The sequence below is a fragment of the Rattus norvegicus genome, chromosome 7, assembly GCF_036323735.1.
Source record: "Rattus norvegicus strain BN/NHsdMcwi chromosome 7, GRCr8, whole genome shotgun sequence".
In the NCBI taxonomy this organism is placed as follows: domain Eukaryota; kingdom Metazoa; phylum Chordata; class Mammalia; order Rodentia; family Muridae; genus Rattus; species Rattus norvegicus.
The window spans coordinates 110,717,387-110,737,207 of NC_086025.1; the positions used below are offsets into that span (position 1 = coordinate 110,717,387).

Consider the following 19,821-nt stretch of genomic DNA (forward strand, 5'->3'; position numbering starts at 1 on the left):
TGCCCTTGAACCCTCTCTTGAGACTGCATTTGTCAACTTTGGAGGCAAGGCTTGAAATTCTCGGTATTAAGATTTAAAACTACCAGAATTTTAGATTCTGCCCCCCCCCCCCCCATAATCATCTATCCACACGTACCAAACGTACTTGGAGGGGAACTGGCCTCCAAGACACAATGCTAGAGCTAGATAGGTTTTAGACATTTTTGAAGTTAGTTTTGCTTAGGCCTCATTATAGGAATTCAGAGTCTTGCAAACTGAAGCAAAGGAAAAAAACTCAAGAGAGCAGAAGGATGAACATTTTGGAAGAGGGAAAAAAAGTAAGTGGAAAACAGGTAAGCATACATCCCCGCCCTCCAAATTAACCCTTGAACAACCAAGAGCAGGGGAGAAGCCGACAGATTGTTACTTTATAGTGTAGTGCAAGGAGGTGAAGACAGACAGACAGGAGTGCACACACGGACAGGAGTGCACATACAGACAGAGTACACACACAGACAGGAGTGCACACATGGACAGGACAGGGGTCCAAAGGTGAAGTGAGGCAGTACACAAAGAGAAAGAAAAATATAAATGAGAAATTGAATTATTGAAGACATGCACCTCGATTTTACGGCCCTCTACCACGGTGCCGTGCAATTTCTCCCTGGCCCTGTCTGCATCAGCACTATTCTCGAAAGTTACGAACCCGAATCCCTGCATGCAGCGGGAGAAGGGGGAAAACATGCACATCGTTATATTGAAATACTCATCTTTTGGTAAACAGAAAACATCACAGTATGAAGTGACGTCAGCACAACTAACACCAGCAATTTCTTCCAAAGGCACATTTTTGATCCATGCATATTTTGTAAAGGGAAATTTAAACCCAATAAAAGGATAAAGAACTGCAATAATAACAGTAACTTAATTAACTGCAGTAACAATACGATAAAATATGAAGTATGTGAGGCCAGACCAAGATTAAGGTAGGAAGCTACTCGGGTCAAACTATTCAACCAAAAATCTGAACATACAAAACAAACCAAACCCAGGAAGCTGTTATTACTGTGTGCACACGTATGCACTGGTGCAGTGGAGGGCAGGGCAGAGGTAGACGGCGCAGTGCCTTCACTGACTGCTCCAATGAGCCAGCTCTCTACGTATGTCTCTTTTCTTAATGTGAGTGCGGAGGGTCAAACTCGGGTCCTCACACTTGCAAGGGACACACACATTTTACAAACCAAGCCATCTTTCTAGATCCCGCTCTTCTCTCAGCTGACTCTCTGACCTGAAGCCTATACTTCTCTACTAACTGCTGTGTAAAAACTCACACTCAAGGTTACCGGCTCCATAACGAGATGTGAAGGAGTTCGTTCAGTCCTGCTTTACCTGTGTCTTACACCACGGACTTTTGGGAGTAGAGTAACTGAAGACAGTAGTAAGGTCTAGTTCTGTGGGTAACAGCGGTGTAAGCAAGCCTAAATATCACTGGAAATGGACAACTGGGACTTTTCTTCACCAACAATTTTAAATGATCAGATTGGCACTTTATGGAAAAACTCTCCCACTTTATGTGTATGGCTGAATTTCAGAAAAATACCTATACATCTGTTGATGTCTATCTCTGCTGTTAAAGGCAAATTAGAGATTCTTCCCCATGAGGAAAAGCAGGAATCAGGCATCAGGAGTGAGGAATGATAGTAACAGTGGTGGTCCGCTGTTGACAGGAAGACACCATGAAGGAGGTAATGCGGCAGCTGCCGTGTGGGTCAGGATTAGTACAACGTGCCCTGTATTGGATATAAAGAGAGCACACAAACAAGGCCAGGGGCTAACCTACCCTCTGCTCATCTCCAGAGGCAGCTCACCACAGGGACTACCTCATCAAGTGCCCACCACCTTCACCACAGGTACACTGGCACTGCCCACTTCCCACAGCTGTAACTTTAGTCATTTCTCTAGCAGTTTACACCTGCAGAGGGGAACCTCTCAGGATTGTCTGAGGAGTCACTGAAGCCTAACAACACAGGCATGCCTCCATATATAAAACCCCATCTTAAACAGATTTTACAGAGCCAGAAATGGTGGTGTACTCCTTTAATCGCAGCTCTGGGGAGACCGAGACAGGCAGATCTCTGAGTTTGAGGTCAGCATGGTTATAGAGTGACTTCCAGGACAGCCAGGACTATACAGAGAAGCCCTGTCTCAACCAACCAAAAACCAAATCAAATCAAGCCAACCAACAAAAACAAAACAAATGACAATGACAAAAAAACAAACAAACTTTTATAAAATCAAGGCTATGATGATCCCTCCACAGTCTAACTGGTCACGTGGGTAGGCTGTGTCTGAAAGATTCTAATGAATTATCTCTGCTCACGCCAGCGTACCACACCTGTACAAGTACCCCAGGAGGGTATGCTCTGTTGACAGGACAAATGAATGTTTACTGTAGTGGATGCTAGGATAACTGTTTTTAACACTCTCCTACAGAATGTATACACTGGTTGGAAATAGTAATAGCAAAGTATTTTCAGAAACAAATTTAATAATAGCATGTTGACAGCAACTTTGACGGCCTCGAGGTACTGAAGGCAAGTTATGAAGGATGCCAGTGTCTTTCTTTTCTCTGAAGATAAACAGACTCTGAGGACAAGAAGCCAATTCTTCTACACAAGAATCTACCAACTGGCAGGCAAGGTAGGCCGGTTTAAAGAAGGTCAGGTAGAGTGAGGGTTGAGTTTGGGAGAGCCTTACTTTTAATTGTGTATCTGTGTGGACATTAGGTGCGGTGGCTGAGAAAGCCAGAGGCCATCGGGTCCCCCTGGAGCTGGGCTTACAGGAAGCTGTGAGTTGTTTGACTTGAGTTCTGGGAACCAAACTTAGGGCTCTGTGCAAAAGTAACATACAGAGCCCTAAGTAACCTATAACCTGCTGACCCACATCTCCAGCTCTACATCCCAAGTGTTTATATCAACCTGAGAAGAATTATAAACTACATTGCTACCAATTCTCACAGTCATAGTTCTCATGTCTTTGGTTAAGCTAATAAATTATAAATTGACCCTAAAGTTCATGTGAAAGTGCACACTTGATTTTTACATTGTGAATGCCTACATGTGCTGTTTGCTAACACCAAACTGTATATACTTGTCCTAGCACAGATATGGAGAACGGGGAAGAAGGGCAGAGAGAATAGAGTCATTCTAAAGGGAAAGAGATGATTTCAAATGAGAGGGAAATACCCTCTGACATTCAGTGAGTGCTAACGAAATCAAAACTCAAAACTTGGTCAGTCTGCGTGTGGACTCTATTAAGTGACATTATTCTGCAAGTCCTCATTTCTTTTCCAAATCCAACTGAGAAATGTCTCTGACATCTTCTCTTTTGTGATGTGTGAATGAGACACCAGCAACACGGTAACTATGTCAAAAGAATAGACATGGTATCACAGGCACTGACAATTCTTGGTTTGCAAATGGGAAAGTTAAACATTAGTATCTATGTTAGGTTTTCCAAATAATGACTATTTGAGGGAAAAACTGCATTTTCAACCATCTATATTAAAGTGTTTTCTATTCTAAGATGATGACTTGCTAAATGAAATGCTAATCAAGATACCACAGTCTTTCCAGCAAGTCTTCCCTGGTGAGAGGATGAGGAGGACTCGCTTGATGGTTTGGGGCTGATAGGAAACACAGGTTAAGATTTCATTCTTTGAAGATAAATGGGGGTTGGGGATTTAGCTCAGTGGTAGAGCGCTTACCTAGGAAGCACAAGGCCCTGGGTTCCGTCCCCAGCTCCGAAAAAAAGAACAAAAAAAAAAAAAAAAAAAAAAAAGGAAGATAAATGGATCCTTTGTAGGCAGAGTAATGTTCACCACTACCAAGTTCCTCATGTCTTAATCCCTGAAGCCACAGAATATGTTATCTTGCAAGGCAAAAGGAATTTTGTAGATAGGATTAGATTAAATAAGGTAGGGAGAAGGATTGCTGTAATCCTTGGAACACAAGAGGCTGGACTCCAGAATCCAGTATTAGCAGCTTCAAAAAGGCCAGGCTGCTCGTGTTGGCCCTGGAAACAGAGGGAGCCATAGTCCAGCAGCAGCGGGCATCCTCCAGAGGCCAGAAGAGCAAGGCAGGGATTATGGCCACAGCTTCTCTGGGCATAAGGGTCACCCACAGGAAAACCTGCTCTAGAAAGCCAGGCTTTCATGTACCTCTATCCTTCAACACGAACTGAGAGTAAATTCAACTTGAATCTCTAGTCTTATGAGGTAAAAATAAAACCATGTCTAAATTCAACACATTTCACTTGAGCGGCTAAATATGAACATAAGTTAATTTTGAAATATAGAGCTGAATTTGCACTAGTCACTAGTATAATAAATGTACCATATAACTTATAAAGGTAATACTCACAAAGTCTTTTGTTTGTTTGTGAGACAGGATTACAACCTATGTAGTTTTGCTATTCTAGAACTCTATGTAAACAAGGTTGGATTTAGAGATCTGTCTGCCTCTGCCTCCCAGATTAAAGGGATTAAAGGTGTGTACCACCACACCCAATTTATTAAATTCTTGGTTCAAGTGTGTAAGGCAATGATTTTTATTTAATTCCCATTAATAAAAACAGGTAACAAAAAGTAAACTTGTTTTTTTTTTTTTTGGTTCTTTTTTTTCGGAGCTGGGGACCGAACCCAGGGCCTTGCGCTTCCTAGGTAAGCGCTCTACCACTGAGCTAAATCCCCAGCCCCTAAACTTGTTTTTCATTAAGATGCCACATTTGCTTACACTAACACTACCCAACAGAACCATGTGTGCCACATATATTTTAAATCTTGATAGTCACATTAAAATAACAGAGATTAATTTTAACTACACACTGGACCCAGTGTATATCATGTATTCATCTCTACATGACAGCACCATGAAAACCCTCCAGTGCATGAAGTGCCTGGTGTTATCTCTGTGCTAAGCCTCTGTAGTCTCAAGTGTGCGTATAGTGTAAATCTCAGCTTAGACTCCTTCATGGTTCCAACTGGTGCTGTCACAGCAGACAGCAGTTTTAGGGTTCTTGGTCCTCTCAATGTTAACGAAACTGCTTAGGGTTGCACTAGCAGCTTCCCAGTTGTTTTAGCTGTGCTCTCCATAGAGGGCTAGAGAGATGGCTCAGCGGTTAGGGCACTGTCTGCTCTTCCGGAGGTCCTGAATTCAATTCCCAGCAACCACATGGTGGCTCACAACCATCTGTAATGGGATCTGATGCCTTCTTCTGGTGTGTCTGAAGACAGCTACAGTGTACATGAAATAAATACATCTTAGAAAAGAAAGAAAGAAAGAAATGGAGCATCACGTTAGGTGCATTGCTGTGGTCCAACTTCCACCTGGAAGAAGGGTGTGTTCGTGCCTGCCTTGGCACCATGTATCATGACATACAGGAGCCGAGTAACTGTCACCTTTTTGGTCTGGCCTCAGGCTGTAATAGTAATAATAAGTACCAATAGGATAAACATTGTAAAATATTTTTATTCTTTTAAATTTTGTATAATTTTTGAATTTTTCCATCTCAGAAGAATGAGAAAGAAAATTTACCATGTAACTTTAAGGGGAGAAATCAAACGCAGATGGATCTTCTGGGTATTGCCAGAACACAGAAATTAAAAAGTAAATGAAAGAAAGAAAAAAAGAACTAAAACTCATAAAGTGGTAACAAGAAAAATAGATGAAGCCTTCTGGACATACATATTGTTAATTCAGTTTCAAGTACAGTGGAAACACTTTGCGCCATCATTATCTACCAACATTACTGAAAACCATAGAGACCAACTTAGTATTCTTCAAAGACAATCTTTTGACCATATTTGGAAATAAACAATTTATCTTCATGTGAAATCAAAAGCCAAGGCAATGGTCAAGAAACCAGAGCGTCGTTCTTGTGTCTGAGGAGGTAGAGAGTGGCATCTTCCTACACTCCGGCCTATACAAAAGCCCACCCTGAAGCCGGAGCCAGTCAGAGGGATCCACCTGGGAAGGCATGAGAGCACATCTGGGACAGTCAATACACATGGCAGCCACCAGCACGGAGACAGCTACACAGCTGGTGACAGTGAGTGAGGACAGTGGAAGTCCCATGCTCAACAACAGGATAGACTCAGGAGAAAGTTCTTGAGCATGGGGTGCTGCTAGCACAAGCTACCAGCTCGAGAATACTAGGGCTAAATGGCAGCCATCACTCAGAGTTGTGCTGAAGAGTCCGTAAGACACCAGGGTGGAAATAAAAATCAGACTCATGGGTGGACACTCTCTGTTGTTTGCTTTTGACTTCTATTTCTCATTAAGGATTTTGCTTTCCTTCTAAAAAGATACTTTAAAGAACCTACATGGAGAGTAATATTGTAGTTTATTATTTAAATGTGACATTTTAAGGAAGACGAGTATTATGAATAGCAATAAGATAACAGGAATAAACTTGAGCTAATCTAAAATAAATGATAAGTCTACCTAGGTTACTTCATGATTATATTAACATCCTTCTGTTACTAGTCAAATCTGAGACTCAAGAAAGCTATGTATAACTCACACTCACTTTTCTGGATTCCTTTTGGGGAAATGAGCTCTTTTTTGGGGTCAGGAGTATTCTCATATATTTGATTTACGCATTTTTAAAAGGCAAAGACTATCTTTGTTTCAGCTGCTCAGAGTTTTTAGACACAGCTGTTTTTATAGAGAATAGAAAAAAGCGGACAATCAACTCACACAAAGTAATTTAAGAAATACTATGATTACAGCCCATTATCCTTTGCATAATTCAAAGGACAGGCAAAGCAAACGGCAACAGCCAAAACGAGGCAATCAGTGCTTTGTAGAGCACAGCAGACGCCACAGGAAGTGGTAGAGAGGGTGAGCTGAGGGTGCAGGGAGCACTGCTCACCACCTTTCCAAATGAACTCACTCTAAAGCAGACAGCTTGGAGATGTAGCCCACTGGCTGAGTGCTTGCCTAGCAGGCGTAAGGTCCTGGGCTCCAGACCCAGCACAGGTAGGGGAGGGTAGTTTTTCCCCTCTAGGATAATTTGTTCAAACATTAATTTACATGTCACTATCACTTATCTCAGACTTATTTATGGCTAATTTTTTTCATTACTACCTAAAAATTTTAATAAAGCTAATTTCTGCATAGAAAAGTACTGTTTAAAAGCCAGCGCAGGGCAATTGCTAAAACCACAGTATGACAATAAAGTCTTTCTGAAATTAGTCAACTCCAAATGTATAAAAGAAATGAGAAGCCAGGTGTTACAGTGCATGCCTTTAAACCCAGCACTCTGGGAGGCAGTGAGTTCAAGGCTAGCCTAGTCTACACAGAGTGTTCCAGGACAGCCCTGTCTCAACAAAACAAAATAAAACAAATAATAAACAAAAACTGAACCAAAAAAGAAAAAGGAAAGGAAAAGTTTATTCTTTCTTTTAAGTGGATCCCCAAGGAGACATTAGGAGTCTGACTCCACAATCCCATTTCTGTCAGCTACAGTTCCAGGAGCACTACTTTGGGAAGGCCTCCCGGGTGTCAGGAAGGCAAAGGTCCCATGCAGGATTCCCAGCCTTTGATGCAGGTCCAGGGTGCTTCACTCTGGACACACTTGCCAGTCAGTCATGTCTACATTGCCGTCCCAAAGACATTCGGGAGCAGGGAAGACACTGCTGGAGCTACAGAGATAACACCCAGCTTTAGAGTCAGTCCTCAGAGGGGAAAACAGGCAGGCAGGCAGGCAGGCAGGTGCCATTATTTTAAAATGAAATTACATGGGAGAGGTAACTGGTTAAGGTGAGATTAAGTATTGGTAGCAGGTGAATCCTGAAATCAGTGAAAAGCCTTTAGAAAGATCATTTCCTTTGCTTCACAAGAATTCAGTCACTCTTTTCTGTAAGAAGCAATTCCTTAGTGCCTGGGCACAGTTGCACTGGCCCTCTGGCTGGGATAGCTTAACAAAGGTTATTTGAAATACACACAACTTAAAACCAAGAGTGTCTCAGTTAACTAACTACTTTGGTAATCAGTGTGGTCAATGATCGTACTTATTGACTTCACTTTCGTCTTCATTCATGGGCTTCAGCCTCGAGGCCAGGGGTATTTCCCCACTTGTAGCTAAATGCTTAATAAAAATAAATGTTCAACAAAAATACCTGTTCAGAAGTACAAACATCACAAGTTTTATGGGTTAGTTAACAGACTCTACTTTAAGATACTTACCAGGTTAAGTGCTGGAGGAAGGTCTGTATAGACATATTAATCTTTTTTCTGTTTGTTTTAACTGAAAGCTGGAAGCTTAAAGTATAATTATCTCTTTAACAATGAAAAATACCACTTATCGGTCACTCTAAGGGATGCAAGAGTACTGAGGCTTCGGAACAGCGTGTGTGTGCGTGTGTGTGTGTGTGTGTGTGTGTGTGTGTGTGTGTGTGTGTGTGTGTGCATCCCTGCAGGTGGGCGGGAGGTGAGGACTAGCAACTACTAAAGCACAGGAATCTGCAGTGGACTGAAAAAGGAAAACGTTAACTCATTTACTGTATTCAGCTTTTCCTTAAGTTATATTCTTAGGGCTTCAATCGTGGCCAAGAACTATTTTGAAAGAAGCAGATATGACCAAATAAAAATTAGTTTTAAACTTACTCTTAATAAGGAAAAACTGAGTCTGCAATGTGAGCCCAACACAGAACACGTTAGAGACTCTCACTCTTTTTTTTTTTTTTTTTTTTTTTTTGGTTCTTTTTTTCCGGAGCTGGGGACCGAACCCAGGGCCTTGCGCTTCCTAGGTAAGCGCTCTACCACTGGACTCTCACTCTTAATATAAAGCCTAACTCATGAGCTCAGAGTGGCTGCTTCCTGAGGCTCATTCATCTGGGTGTGGCTTCAGGAGACAGAATACCTCACTACTCTGGGAGGAGCCTTGACAAAATTTATTCAAAGAGAACAAGTGACTTGGCTAACTGAGAAAAAAAAATCCTCACTGATTTGTTCTCAGCGCCACTTAGGCATTTCCCAAGCTACTTGTTTCTTGGTGCCTTTTACTTTAAGGCAGCCCAGGCTGGTTGAGGAACCTTGCCTCCTGTCCTGGGAACTTCCACACTCCTCTCTAGCTCTCCTGCTTCCTGATACCCTCTCAATGTGAACAGCCTCTTTCTGGGGAACCTAACCCAAGGAAGACACTTGGTAGACTTTGTGCAGCATGGGACCCAATTCTGCACCCTGCTCCAGTGAAACAAGTCTTAGGGGAAGCTGAGTGAGGTATGGGCTTACCTTGGAACCGCGCTCATTAAAGATTATTTCCACATCTAGGATTTTGCCAAACTGCTGCAGAGACAAAAACAAAAAACAGAAAACAAAATCCAAACCATTTATTTAAGGTTAGCCTTTGTTTAGACATTAGCTTTTCTTCTGAAGGAGACAGCTTTTTTCTTCTTTGAACTAGTGCTCATTTGACTTCAAGCTCCCATCCCCACCCCTGAGGCAGGGCGAGTGGTTTCTCCATTCCCTCAGGGGCATCCACATACACCTGTTGAGGCCACTGTTCAGGACCTCACCAAGCTGCCCTACTACACCTGTGTGGCCAAGGCCTGGCCCTTTTCTAACTACTGCCTTAATTAATTTATTGTCTCAATTTTAAAAAGTTCTATTTTACCACGTAGAATCGGTACACTGTCAGGGAGATCTGCTGCCGTCTCACTTCCCTTAAAAATTATACAAAATGGAAAAAGAAAACAGAAAAAAAAGAGATGAACTATGGCCTTCTATGCTGTTCCTGAAGCATACAGACAGGGCACCAGATGATGCCACACACTGCTTTTGTCTTTTGAAACTGTGGATGACTGATCCCAATAAATATGTATTTGCTGCAATTTCTATAGGTGACACAATATTCTGTAGTACTTAAAACATTTGGACATAAAGGATGATTCCACTTATTTGCCGTTTTACTAGTTCTGTAACAGATATCAGGAGTATTTTTAAGTAACGATCTGTTCAATAATTATTTAATTATCTTAGAGCTAAAAGATACAAAGCCACAAAGCTCTATTCTCATGTACACCTACCCAGGGATTATGCCCAGGAGGCACTAGTGGGACAACCTGATGACCCACAGCCTGAGGGGGAGGCCGTGGGAACCTCCCTGGCAGCACTGAACCTGATCTGCCCTCCATTAACTGCTTCATTTGAATTTCAAACCAAATTATAAGAGGTTGGAGAAAAAGCTCTGAAAAATAGAAAAACATAAGCCAGAAATGCTGTTTTCATACTAAAGTGTTAGTGTCTCAATCAGTAAAACGTGCTCAATTTTGTGCCCAGTCTGTAAGAACTAACATGGAGTGTTAGCATTTTTAAAACCTTTCTGTATTGCACTCCCCAGTGTCTTTTGTGTGGTCCTGGCCTGGCTGTCCTGAAACTTGCTTTGTTGACCAGGCTGTCCTTGAACTCAGAGTTCTGCTGCCCCTGCATCTCTGGCACTGGGATTAAAGGCATGCACCACCACAGCCCTGCCTCCATTGCATTCTTGTAAGTTTTTTTATATAAAAGTTTTGTTATTTGTGTGTGTGTTTATATGTGTGTGCCCATGAGGACCAGAAGACAGTGTTGGAACTCTTGGGCCTGGAGTCATGGGTGGTTGTGACTCAGCACAGGGTGCTGGGAACTGCACTCTGGATCTCTGCAACTGCAGCAAGAGCTCTAACAGCTGAGCCATTTCCCCAGCTCTTTCATAACAACTTTTTGGAGCAAGGTCTGCCCTCCTTTTATGGTTAAGAAGAACAGAGCTGAGGCAGGTGTAGAGGAAGCTCACAGAGCTAACTGAATGCAGCATGAATTCCTGCTCTTTCCCAGGGTTACTGTTTAAGGATGGACTTCAACCATGTGGGAGAAAAGAGACACCTGGATGTCTTTTGAAATGAAAAGGAAATTCCCACTTTATGCTTTAGGAAAAGGTATGAGCTATACTGCAGAATGGCTGAAGGGCCTACGCAACTCTTGGGCGGCCACCATCCTTCTGGCTTAGGAGCAAACCCTGCCTGCCATTCTCTACGCTCAAGATCAGCTCTTTCTGTCTCTGATGGTCAGAAGAGAAACAAGCAGTTCATCCTCTCAGGGCTGCCTTCACCCACGTGACCTCAGCCCTGGAGCTGCCCCTTTCTATTTCCATCGCTCTTCTCTCTAAAGATGGAAAACAGCTTGTCACTGTGGTATGTGGCAAAGTTCTTTAAGTACTCTAAGAATGTCATCACACCTCAACTCTGACCTTTTCTTTAGTGGCAAAAGTATACCCAGGTACTCAGCTGTAACAGACCTTGGCTCTGCGTCTTACCACCATGAAGTAGCATGGCCAATACAGAGCAGGGCATCTGTTCTGACAAAAAAAGCCAGTCAGCTGTCCTCATGAACTGTTTAGGGAATTACTGACTATTTCTTGTCCCAGGTCAAGTTAATTGCCAAAATAAAACAGACAGGCTTAGAAAAAATCAGCAGCCACTCACCTTCAGCAACATGAACTCGTGCTATGACAGTTTTGTGTTTGATGGTGATTTGTGGAGGATATAAAGAGTTGAAGAAGCTCATGGGGTGGGGAACCAGTGCTCCATGGCATATTTTACACACTGGCCTTGACACCAGTGAGGGAGGAAGGAACGGAAAGCCCTGAGTATCACCTTTTTTTTTTTTTTTTAACAGATGTTTTTACAGATGTTACTTCATTTTCTTCTAACACTCAAGGTAGAGATGTTTAATTATAAATATCATCTAAAAAACACTCCATTTTTAGATATAAACTTCAAATCAAGGTTTAAAAAGAGATTATATAAATTTCCTAAGGTCCTAAGTAACTAGGATTTGATCCTGGGCTCTTTAAAATCCCATTCCTATCTGCTGCATTTAAATGGGTCTCCTGCAGAACTGAATTATCAGCATTGCATGTGTCCTGAGAGAGTACAGAGGTAGACAGCTGCACTAGTCACCCTGAACAAGAGAAGTAAGGAGGACAGTGAGGGGGGAGGTGACAGGACCTTGTACAGTGCATAGCTCACACTGCACTCTGGGCTGTGCAGTATTCTTTAGGCTCCCAGAGGGTTTCTAATGCACCTATAGGTTTAGGAATCACACTGTAAAAGACTGGATGTTTGCTCTTCTAGTGAAACCAAGACTATTACTGACATGTTTACTAAAGTTGGTGTGTGAGGAAGGTGGCCATCTCAGTGTTTTAGACACTGGATGTCACATCTTACAAGAACCACCTTGGTTCTAGACAATAGCTGCATGCAGCTTATGTGTTGATGTGACAACCAGAAATGCAATTGTCTGGGGCAGGTAAGGTGACCAGGAAAGGTTTCCAGACAGACAACAGTGAGTCAAGGCTCTCTTAACTTCCTTACTGTTTTACCATGAAGTTCTAGTGACTAACAATATCTCTGGTTGATTAAGTTGTTTTAATTAAATACATAAAATGATAACAGAGACTTACCCCAAACATCTGCCGGAGGTCAGGGTCCCGGAAGCGGAAGGGAATATTAGAGACATGTAGTCGCTTGGGCGTGGATTTACTCTCTGAATTTTCACTACTTTGTGTCTGTGACTGTTGTCCGTCTGTCTGTGCTCCACCTTCTGTCTGCTAAAGAGACAAGTAAACAAGGAACAATGAAAGCCTGCAGTGATCTCCTAAGATGTTGGGAATGTATTTCTGCTCCACTGCAGTAACTCCTTTTAAAGGAGAAAAGGCCCGAGGTGTCATTGCTCAAAATGTTTCTAGTCTACAAACAAAATTTGGGTCTTCTTATTATTTTTAGTACATTAGCAAAATGGGGTACAGGTAGTAAACTCTATGTGGTTTGCTGAAGCCCACATGGAGACATAAAAATAGTCCTTCTTTTCTCAGGCTTTGAGTAGAGCTTTCTATTTTGAGACCTTTATGTTTTGAAAACAAAGCATCCTTTGTGCTTGGCTTTAGCTCTATCACCTCAGACTCTCAAGGAAACCAGTGGGGCAGAGCTCTAACGTTCTATTCTACTCCTGACAGGTTTTAGAGTTTAGTATGCTGCTGTCAAAAGTACTGCGAGGTATCTCTTACGAGCGTAGGAAAACATGCCGATGGCAGCCTATTTGCCTAAAACATGGGCAGCTTGACACTTGGAATTCATCCTTATTTTCATCTCTCTCCACTCTGGTATTAGGGACCCTCCTCATGTTTCCACTCTAAGGCTTTATGGGACCCTCGATATTAGACGACACACTGGTCTGTTTCCATGGTGACAGAGCATGAACACCCTTTCCTTTTAAATCTTACTGTGTCTTTTTGAGCACATGCACAGGGATGGGTATGAACCATCTCGCCTGCCTCAGGGAGTAAACAGTTTCAATGGAACACAGCAGATACAAGTCTGATCTAATTTTTCTCCACACAAAGTTCTCTAAGTTGATGAGCACTATTTGATAGGCATTTACATTTTATACACATTCCTTGTACTCCTCATCTGGTAATTTAGCCTTGTATTTTTACCATTCCATATACAGTGCATGCCAACCCTGACAATTTGCTCTTGAGGACTGAAACAGCTGCTCCTGTTGTCTGACTTGAGACAGGCTGAGTGCAGTGATTCTTCTAGGCACATAGGAAGGCTCTTGGCTTGTGTTTAGGTTTAAGACCCTGAGTCAGAGGTGTTTTTTGGAAGTCAATGACTTAAAATATAAAGGATAATCAAGAATTAACTTAGAACAAACATTTGATTTTTAAGTAAGTATTAATCTAAAGATGGCAGCTTTGTACTTCGTTACATATAGGCCTTTGCAGGTGCCTTAAATGTGAAATGGCTTATATAATGTAAAAAATAGCAAAGAGAGCTAGAGAGACGGCTCAGCGGCTAAAAGTGCTGACTGCTCTTCCAGAGGTCCTGAGTTCAAATCCCAGCAACCACACGGTGGCTCACAACCATTTGTAATGAGATCTGATGCTCTCTTCTGGTGTGTCTGAAGAGAAAGACAATGTACTTATACATAATAAATAAATAAATCTTAAAAACAAAAAACAAAAAACAACAAAAAATAGCAAAGAAGGATGGACAATGCTTTGGGAAAATGTAAGGTTTTCAGCTGCCAATGGGAGCACAAGGCAGACTAAAAACAAACTCCAAGCAAAGACAAAACAGCATCGTGGGTACCAGCACAGTCAAAGCAAGAAGCATCAACTGTAACAAAAGTGTATTCAAACACCTTTCCATTTGCCTCTTCTCTCTCACAGCTGAACCACATAAACCTCTCCAAACCCTAAAAGCACCAGATTTAATCTGCAGAAAGCCAATGTGCCACACAAAACTAAAAGATTGGTTCGGCAAGCTCTTAGCCAGTTTTACATATGACTTACATGTAGCCTGCCATGGTGCACGCACACTGGCAGGGTAAGTAGGGAGGAATGATTACTTCTGAGGCTGCTGATGGAGGCTCCTAACTGTTGTTCTTGAGGGCTCTTTTCTGTCTTAAAGACTAAACTGTAGAAGGTTATAAGCTACCGTGGCTGATTCTGCAGTCTGCAGCTAACACTTTATTAACTCTAGAAAAATGTGACAGCCATTTCCAGAATTTTTAAGTCTTCTAAGGTAATTTAAAATGGAGATTTACTGGAAAGGCTATGGTGGTGGTGGTATAGGCTTTTAATCCCAGAACTCACAAGGCAAAGGCAGGTGGATCTCCCAGTTTGAGGTCAGCCTGGTCTAGAGAGTGAGATCCTGTTTCAAAAAACACCAAGCAAGCAATCAACCAACGAAATAAACAATCAAATAAATATTTAGCATCAGTAAAAATACACAAATCAGGGACTGGAGAGATGGCTTAGTGGTTAAGAGAACTTCTGGCTCTTGCAGAAGATCTGAGTTTGGTTTCCAGCAGCCACATGATGGCTCTTAACCTTCTTTGACTCCAGTTCCAGGGATTCTGATGCTCTCCTGGCCTTTGCAGGTGCCGGGTGTGTCATGCAGGGAGACACTCAAGACAGTGAAATCATAAGCACAGGGCTGCAGGAATCTCCATCAGAAAACAGACTCACAAATCAGAGTAAGAAGCAGGGCCTACTCCAGCCCTCAGTTCTTGCCAAAGTCATCACTGTGCTAATTTGCACACCTGCCTTCCCTTCCTTAAGGTGCCCCGCTGCATAAATAAACATCATCTATCTGAGTCGCAGCAGCCTGTTAACAGTAATGCTCCTGTGAGCATCTCATTCCTGCCTTTTGGTACTGGCTGAATACACACCCAGGACTGGGCCAGTTCGGTCAATGGCATGTGCACATTCAGCCTTAGTAACCCACCCAATCCAAAGTGGCTTTGCCATGCTGAACTCATCCCTGCTGGCATGTGCTGGAGGTCAGGCAACACAGCTCTTGGAGCTATTCTAGGGGAATCGACAGTTTCATGGTAAAGCTTTTCATACATTTCTGGGACACAGGTACTTTCCTGTGAGATACCTATACAAATCCTTTATCCATTTTCAATTGGGATGTTAGATTTTGCTTATGATCGTAGGTGGTCTTTATAAAACAAGTAATGAACCCATAAATACATGTGCTTCAATGACTCTAACGATTATTTTACTTACTGTGTGAATGGTGTGTGTGTGCTGTGTGTGGGGCTGCCCTCGTCTATCTCCCCAGTCATCTCAACACTGGCCTCCAGGTAGTGAGGCTCTGTCTCCTGGGAAAGGGCTTCATATTGTCTTTCCTCTCTTCTTATATCACCTGGATCCCCTCCCTGCTCCTCTTACATGATTTTACTTTAAAGAAGAAATTCCCTACAGGATAACTGGAACTATTTCTTGAATGCATACAGGATGCTAGACCCGACATAACTTTACTAGCTGTCAGATGCTAGCTAAGTATTTTAACGTAAAGTTTCAATAACCCTACATACTAGGTAACTTTTTTCTTAACAAGCATGGTAGGTGCTATTTTAATTCTCACTTTCCTGACAAGGAGTTTGAGGAACAAAAGACTAAGAGAATGAGCCAGCGAATGAAGAGCCAAAGCAGATAGCTAGAGTTTGTATGAGGTGAAGTAGAACAACTCAGGAGAGGCACCAAGAAGCCAGACTGAATCAGTTAGTGTGGAGAGGCCTTTGGGCCAGAATAGCAGAGTTGAATCAGCCAGCCAGAGACCAGAACGAGCGAGGAAGGGATGAACTTATTCACCAGTAAGTCTCAGAGACTGAAAGGATTCTCGGCCTAGATAAGACTGTATGGAGTCTAGAAGCTTCCAGGACTAGGCCTAGGTTAGCAGACAGAGACGGGAAGCCTCCAAGATGACATCAGTTGAATCAAATCAGTCCCTGGCATCAACTCCTGTAGCATTCCCTTGAGAGAGCTCATGGCTGTATGAAGAAAAGCATACGTGGTTCCTGTACTATGTATGTTTTCAGTGGGTAGAGGGGTCAAGGTTCCATATGGGTCCTTTCTACAGGGCCCTTACCGCCACTGTCGGCAGCACAATGGGAAAGAGCTGGTTCTGGAAGTGCATAATTCAATACAGATCCTAGAGGTGGGGAGGGGTTCAAGCTGCTGGAGAGTCAGCACCCAGGAGCTATCATGTGAACTGCTTGTTCTTTAGAGGAGTTTTTTCCATGCTAGTCTTGAACTCCTGGCTCATGTAGTCCTCCTGCTTCAGCCTCCCAAGTAGTTGCCACTGCCCTGGCTGAGATTAGGTAATTATCAACAGTTTCTATTTGGGTAGATTCACAATCTACACTTTTATATTTCAGACTCATATTATTCCAATCCAATTGGAGTTAAGAATGTGATGTGTGTACACGCGCACATGTGCGCACACAGTAAGTGTGTGCTATGGTGCCTCCTTTATGAGCCCAGGATTGGACTCACTAGGCATACAGAGCAAGTGCCATTTCAGCCTTGTGATGAGTTTAGTGCCAATGTAAAACCAATTGGAAAGATCATAGCCTTTAAATGCAGGTAAATGATAACTTTAGATCATCTATGAATGCACACACGAACACACTGAAAAGCACAAAGCAGCATGCCTTTAAGAACAAGCCTGTGGTATCAGACATCAGCTGGTGCTCTGTGGGAAATCTGGGGACACTAAGAAAACACAGTCATGGGGTCCTGGCTTTCTAAGAAGTGAACTCACTTTTCCCAACCTTGCATGTCTCACACACATCACCCGTTTACTCAGTCATCCACCCCCCTACACACACACTTTGGAATAAATACAAGGCCTTGTTATAACCCAGGCTGGCCTTACTCATGATCCTCCTGTTTCTAGCTCTAAAGCGCTGGGATTTCTGAAATGCATTATCATGTACCTATTTATCTTAAAACCCACTATGGAAATCCTGATACCAGAATGGATCTTAGGACACAAGATGATGACAGCTTAGTAACTTGCACTGATATGTCAGTGTCTTAGTCGGGATCACCATTGCTATAACGAAACACCAAGATCAAAAGCCACATGGAAAGCAAAGGGCTCATTTCACTCACAATTCCATACAACACAGTGGTTCTCACCCTTCCTAATGCTGTGACTCCTTAATACAGCTCCTCCTGTGGTGGTGAGCCCCAACCACAACATTACTTCACTGCTACTCCATAACTGTGACTTTGCTATGTTGTGAACTGTAATGTAAATGTCTGCTATGCACATGGTCTTAGGTGAGCCCCGTGAGAGAGATGAAAGCCACCTACACAAATCACTGAAGCAACAGGGTAGAAGCCTGAGGCAGGCGTGGATGCACAGCCATGGAGGGAGGGTGCTGCCTACTCACTGACTTCCCACTGTTTGCTCGGCCAGCTTTCTGACACAACTCAGGACCACCAGGCCTCTTCTCCCAGGACTCCAGCTTGTGTCTAGTTGACAGAAAACTAGGCAGGACAGTCAGAAATTCATATACAATATCACATACAAACAGTACTTTAGCCACCGTGCTGAGTGCTGTCTGTGCCATGCACCACGATAAGAATGTGAGTCACTTCTCCAATGAATCCAGAAAACCCTCCCAGGAGGGACCATTACTTATGTTTCTCAGTCAACCCTACTCTGATAAACCCTTTTAAAAGCCCCTAAATGTTCACAATAGTTCTATCGCCCTGGCTGTGAGATGTGGAAGAATGGGTTGGTAAGCCACAGCATTATTGTTTCTAGTAATTCTTTTGGCTTGGTCTCATTAAGTGGCAATGGCAGGCGAGTGTGGCAACGATGGTGTTCCAAGCAGAGCAGCAGGTACGGAGACAGTTCTCATAACTACAATAGTATCTCGGCTCCCACACGGTCCAAAGACATTTTTTTCTATCACCTGGTTGTAACATTCTGCAGCAACTCTTGATTTCCACACTAGGAAATGGATACCCTATTTACCCACACTGAAGCAGCCAGATGACTCACAGGCTTCAGACGGTAAAAGATACAAAACATTCTTTTTATGAGAACACTGATAGAGGATGTGGGTATTTTATGTAGACTTAATGTATTCTACCTACTTTTTAGTTTTTGAGGCAGACAAGACCCATGGGTGCCTGAGAAGTGAGAGCCTCTAATGACAGACCAGGAACATACTAATGAGAGTTCCCCTGCAGGCTGAAGGTAAGAGGACCCAGGAACAGAAAGCACGGAAGAATGGAAGCAGGGAGCCGACTGCTAAGTGCTACACTTTGGTTGCAAGGCATCATCAAGTGTTATCATCAGATACAGGCAAGTCCAAGTGTTAGTAAGCCAATTATGAGAAAGTGGCTTTGATTCCAGAGAAATGGTACACAGCAGAGCCAAGAACCTATGAGGATGGAGGGCAGACAGTAAGAGGTCTGGGCTCCTGTCAGCTAGAAGTGTGTGCAGAGACCTGGCCCAGGAGACTTGGCTAATGTATATGGCTATGCAGCCATTTCCTCAGTGTTTTCCTTTAACTCACCAACCACTCAGTGCAACGCCTTTATCCATCCGAAAATCAAACTCCAAATTTACACTGACACATGATACTGGGCCTTACATCCAGGCCTACTCCAGCTGAGTCTCTAGCAAGCTCACACTGAGCATGGCTGTTTCCGAAGAGCCTTGTCCACACCAAATACACTGCACTCAGAACAGCATGCTGTAACTCTAAGCATGTGCCAAGCTTTAGCATCAATAGAAAGGATTCATGTACATTCTTACTTCTACTCTCTAGCCTGGCCCCTTTCAAAGTATAGCCTGTGGATTTATACCCATGAGTATTTTTCATTATGAGAAATATTTTAAAACAGAAATTTACATTGAAGTCACAAGTCTACTGTTAGCATAACATTTTTATGCCAAAGCAACTATTTTCCAAAGCAATATTAGTTAAATATCAGTGATCTTCACAACATGAGCATTTGTTCTACTTGATACATTGTTCTGACCCACAGACTGCTGAGAAAGGGAGTCAGGGGTTTAATAGTCCTCTTGGAAAACTGTGGGTTATCATCTTGGATAAAGTACCCACACTTGACAAGCTGTGGTTTTTGCTGGTGATGTACTCCGGGCCTCACTCACACACACTAAAGCGGCAAACATTCGACGGCTGAGCTTACATCCTCAGCAGCAGTCTCTGGAAGGCTAATGGCAATGTCAAATCAAGCCAATAAACTTCTCATGCTATTTCTTAAGCTACTGTTGACTGGACAGTAATTTGTGTGCATCTTTCACTCATGCATGATTTTGTAACATTTAATGTTTGTAAATGGTGAAAATTGTTGGGTTTGCTAATTAGGCAGTATCTATCTATCTATCTATCTATCTATCTATCTATCTATCTATCTATCTATCTATGTTTTGCAAGACATGGTTTCTCTGTGTATCCC

The 19,821-nt window shown here is 42.7% G+C and overlaps 1 protein-coding gene across 51 annotated transcripts in view; it reads right to left on the bottom strand.

The window, feature by feature from the left end:
* Window positions 1–19,821, bottom strand: part of Rbfox2 (RNA binding fox-1 homolog 2) — a 243,672-nt gene that overhangs the window by 26,157 nt on the left and 197,694 nt on the right. For 23 of the 51 annotated variants that reach the window (NM_001079895.2, NM_001414967.1, XM_063263892.1 and 20 more), the window contains 3 exons: window positions 12,481–12,627; window positions 9,276–9,329; window positions 601–693 (listed from right to left, as the gene is read on the bottom strand). In NM_001079895.2, the coding sequence (NP_001073364.1) occupies window positions 601–693; window positions 9,276–9,329; window positions 12,481–12,627 (294 nt within the window). The remainder of the gene's footprint in view (window positions 1–600; window positions 694–9,275; window positions 9,330–12,480; window positions 12,628–19,821) is intronic. The other 28 variants (XM_063263894.1, XM_063263886.1, XM_063263888.1 and 25 more) reach the window with 6 other exon arrangements.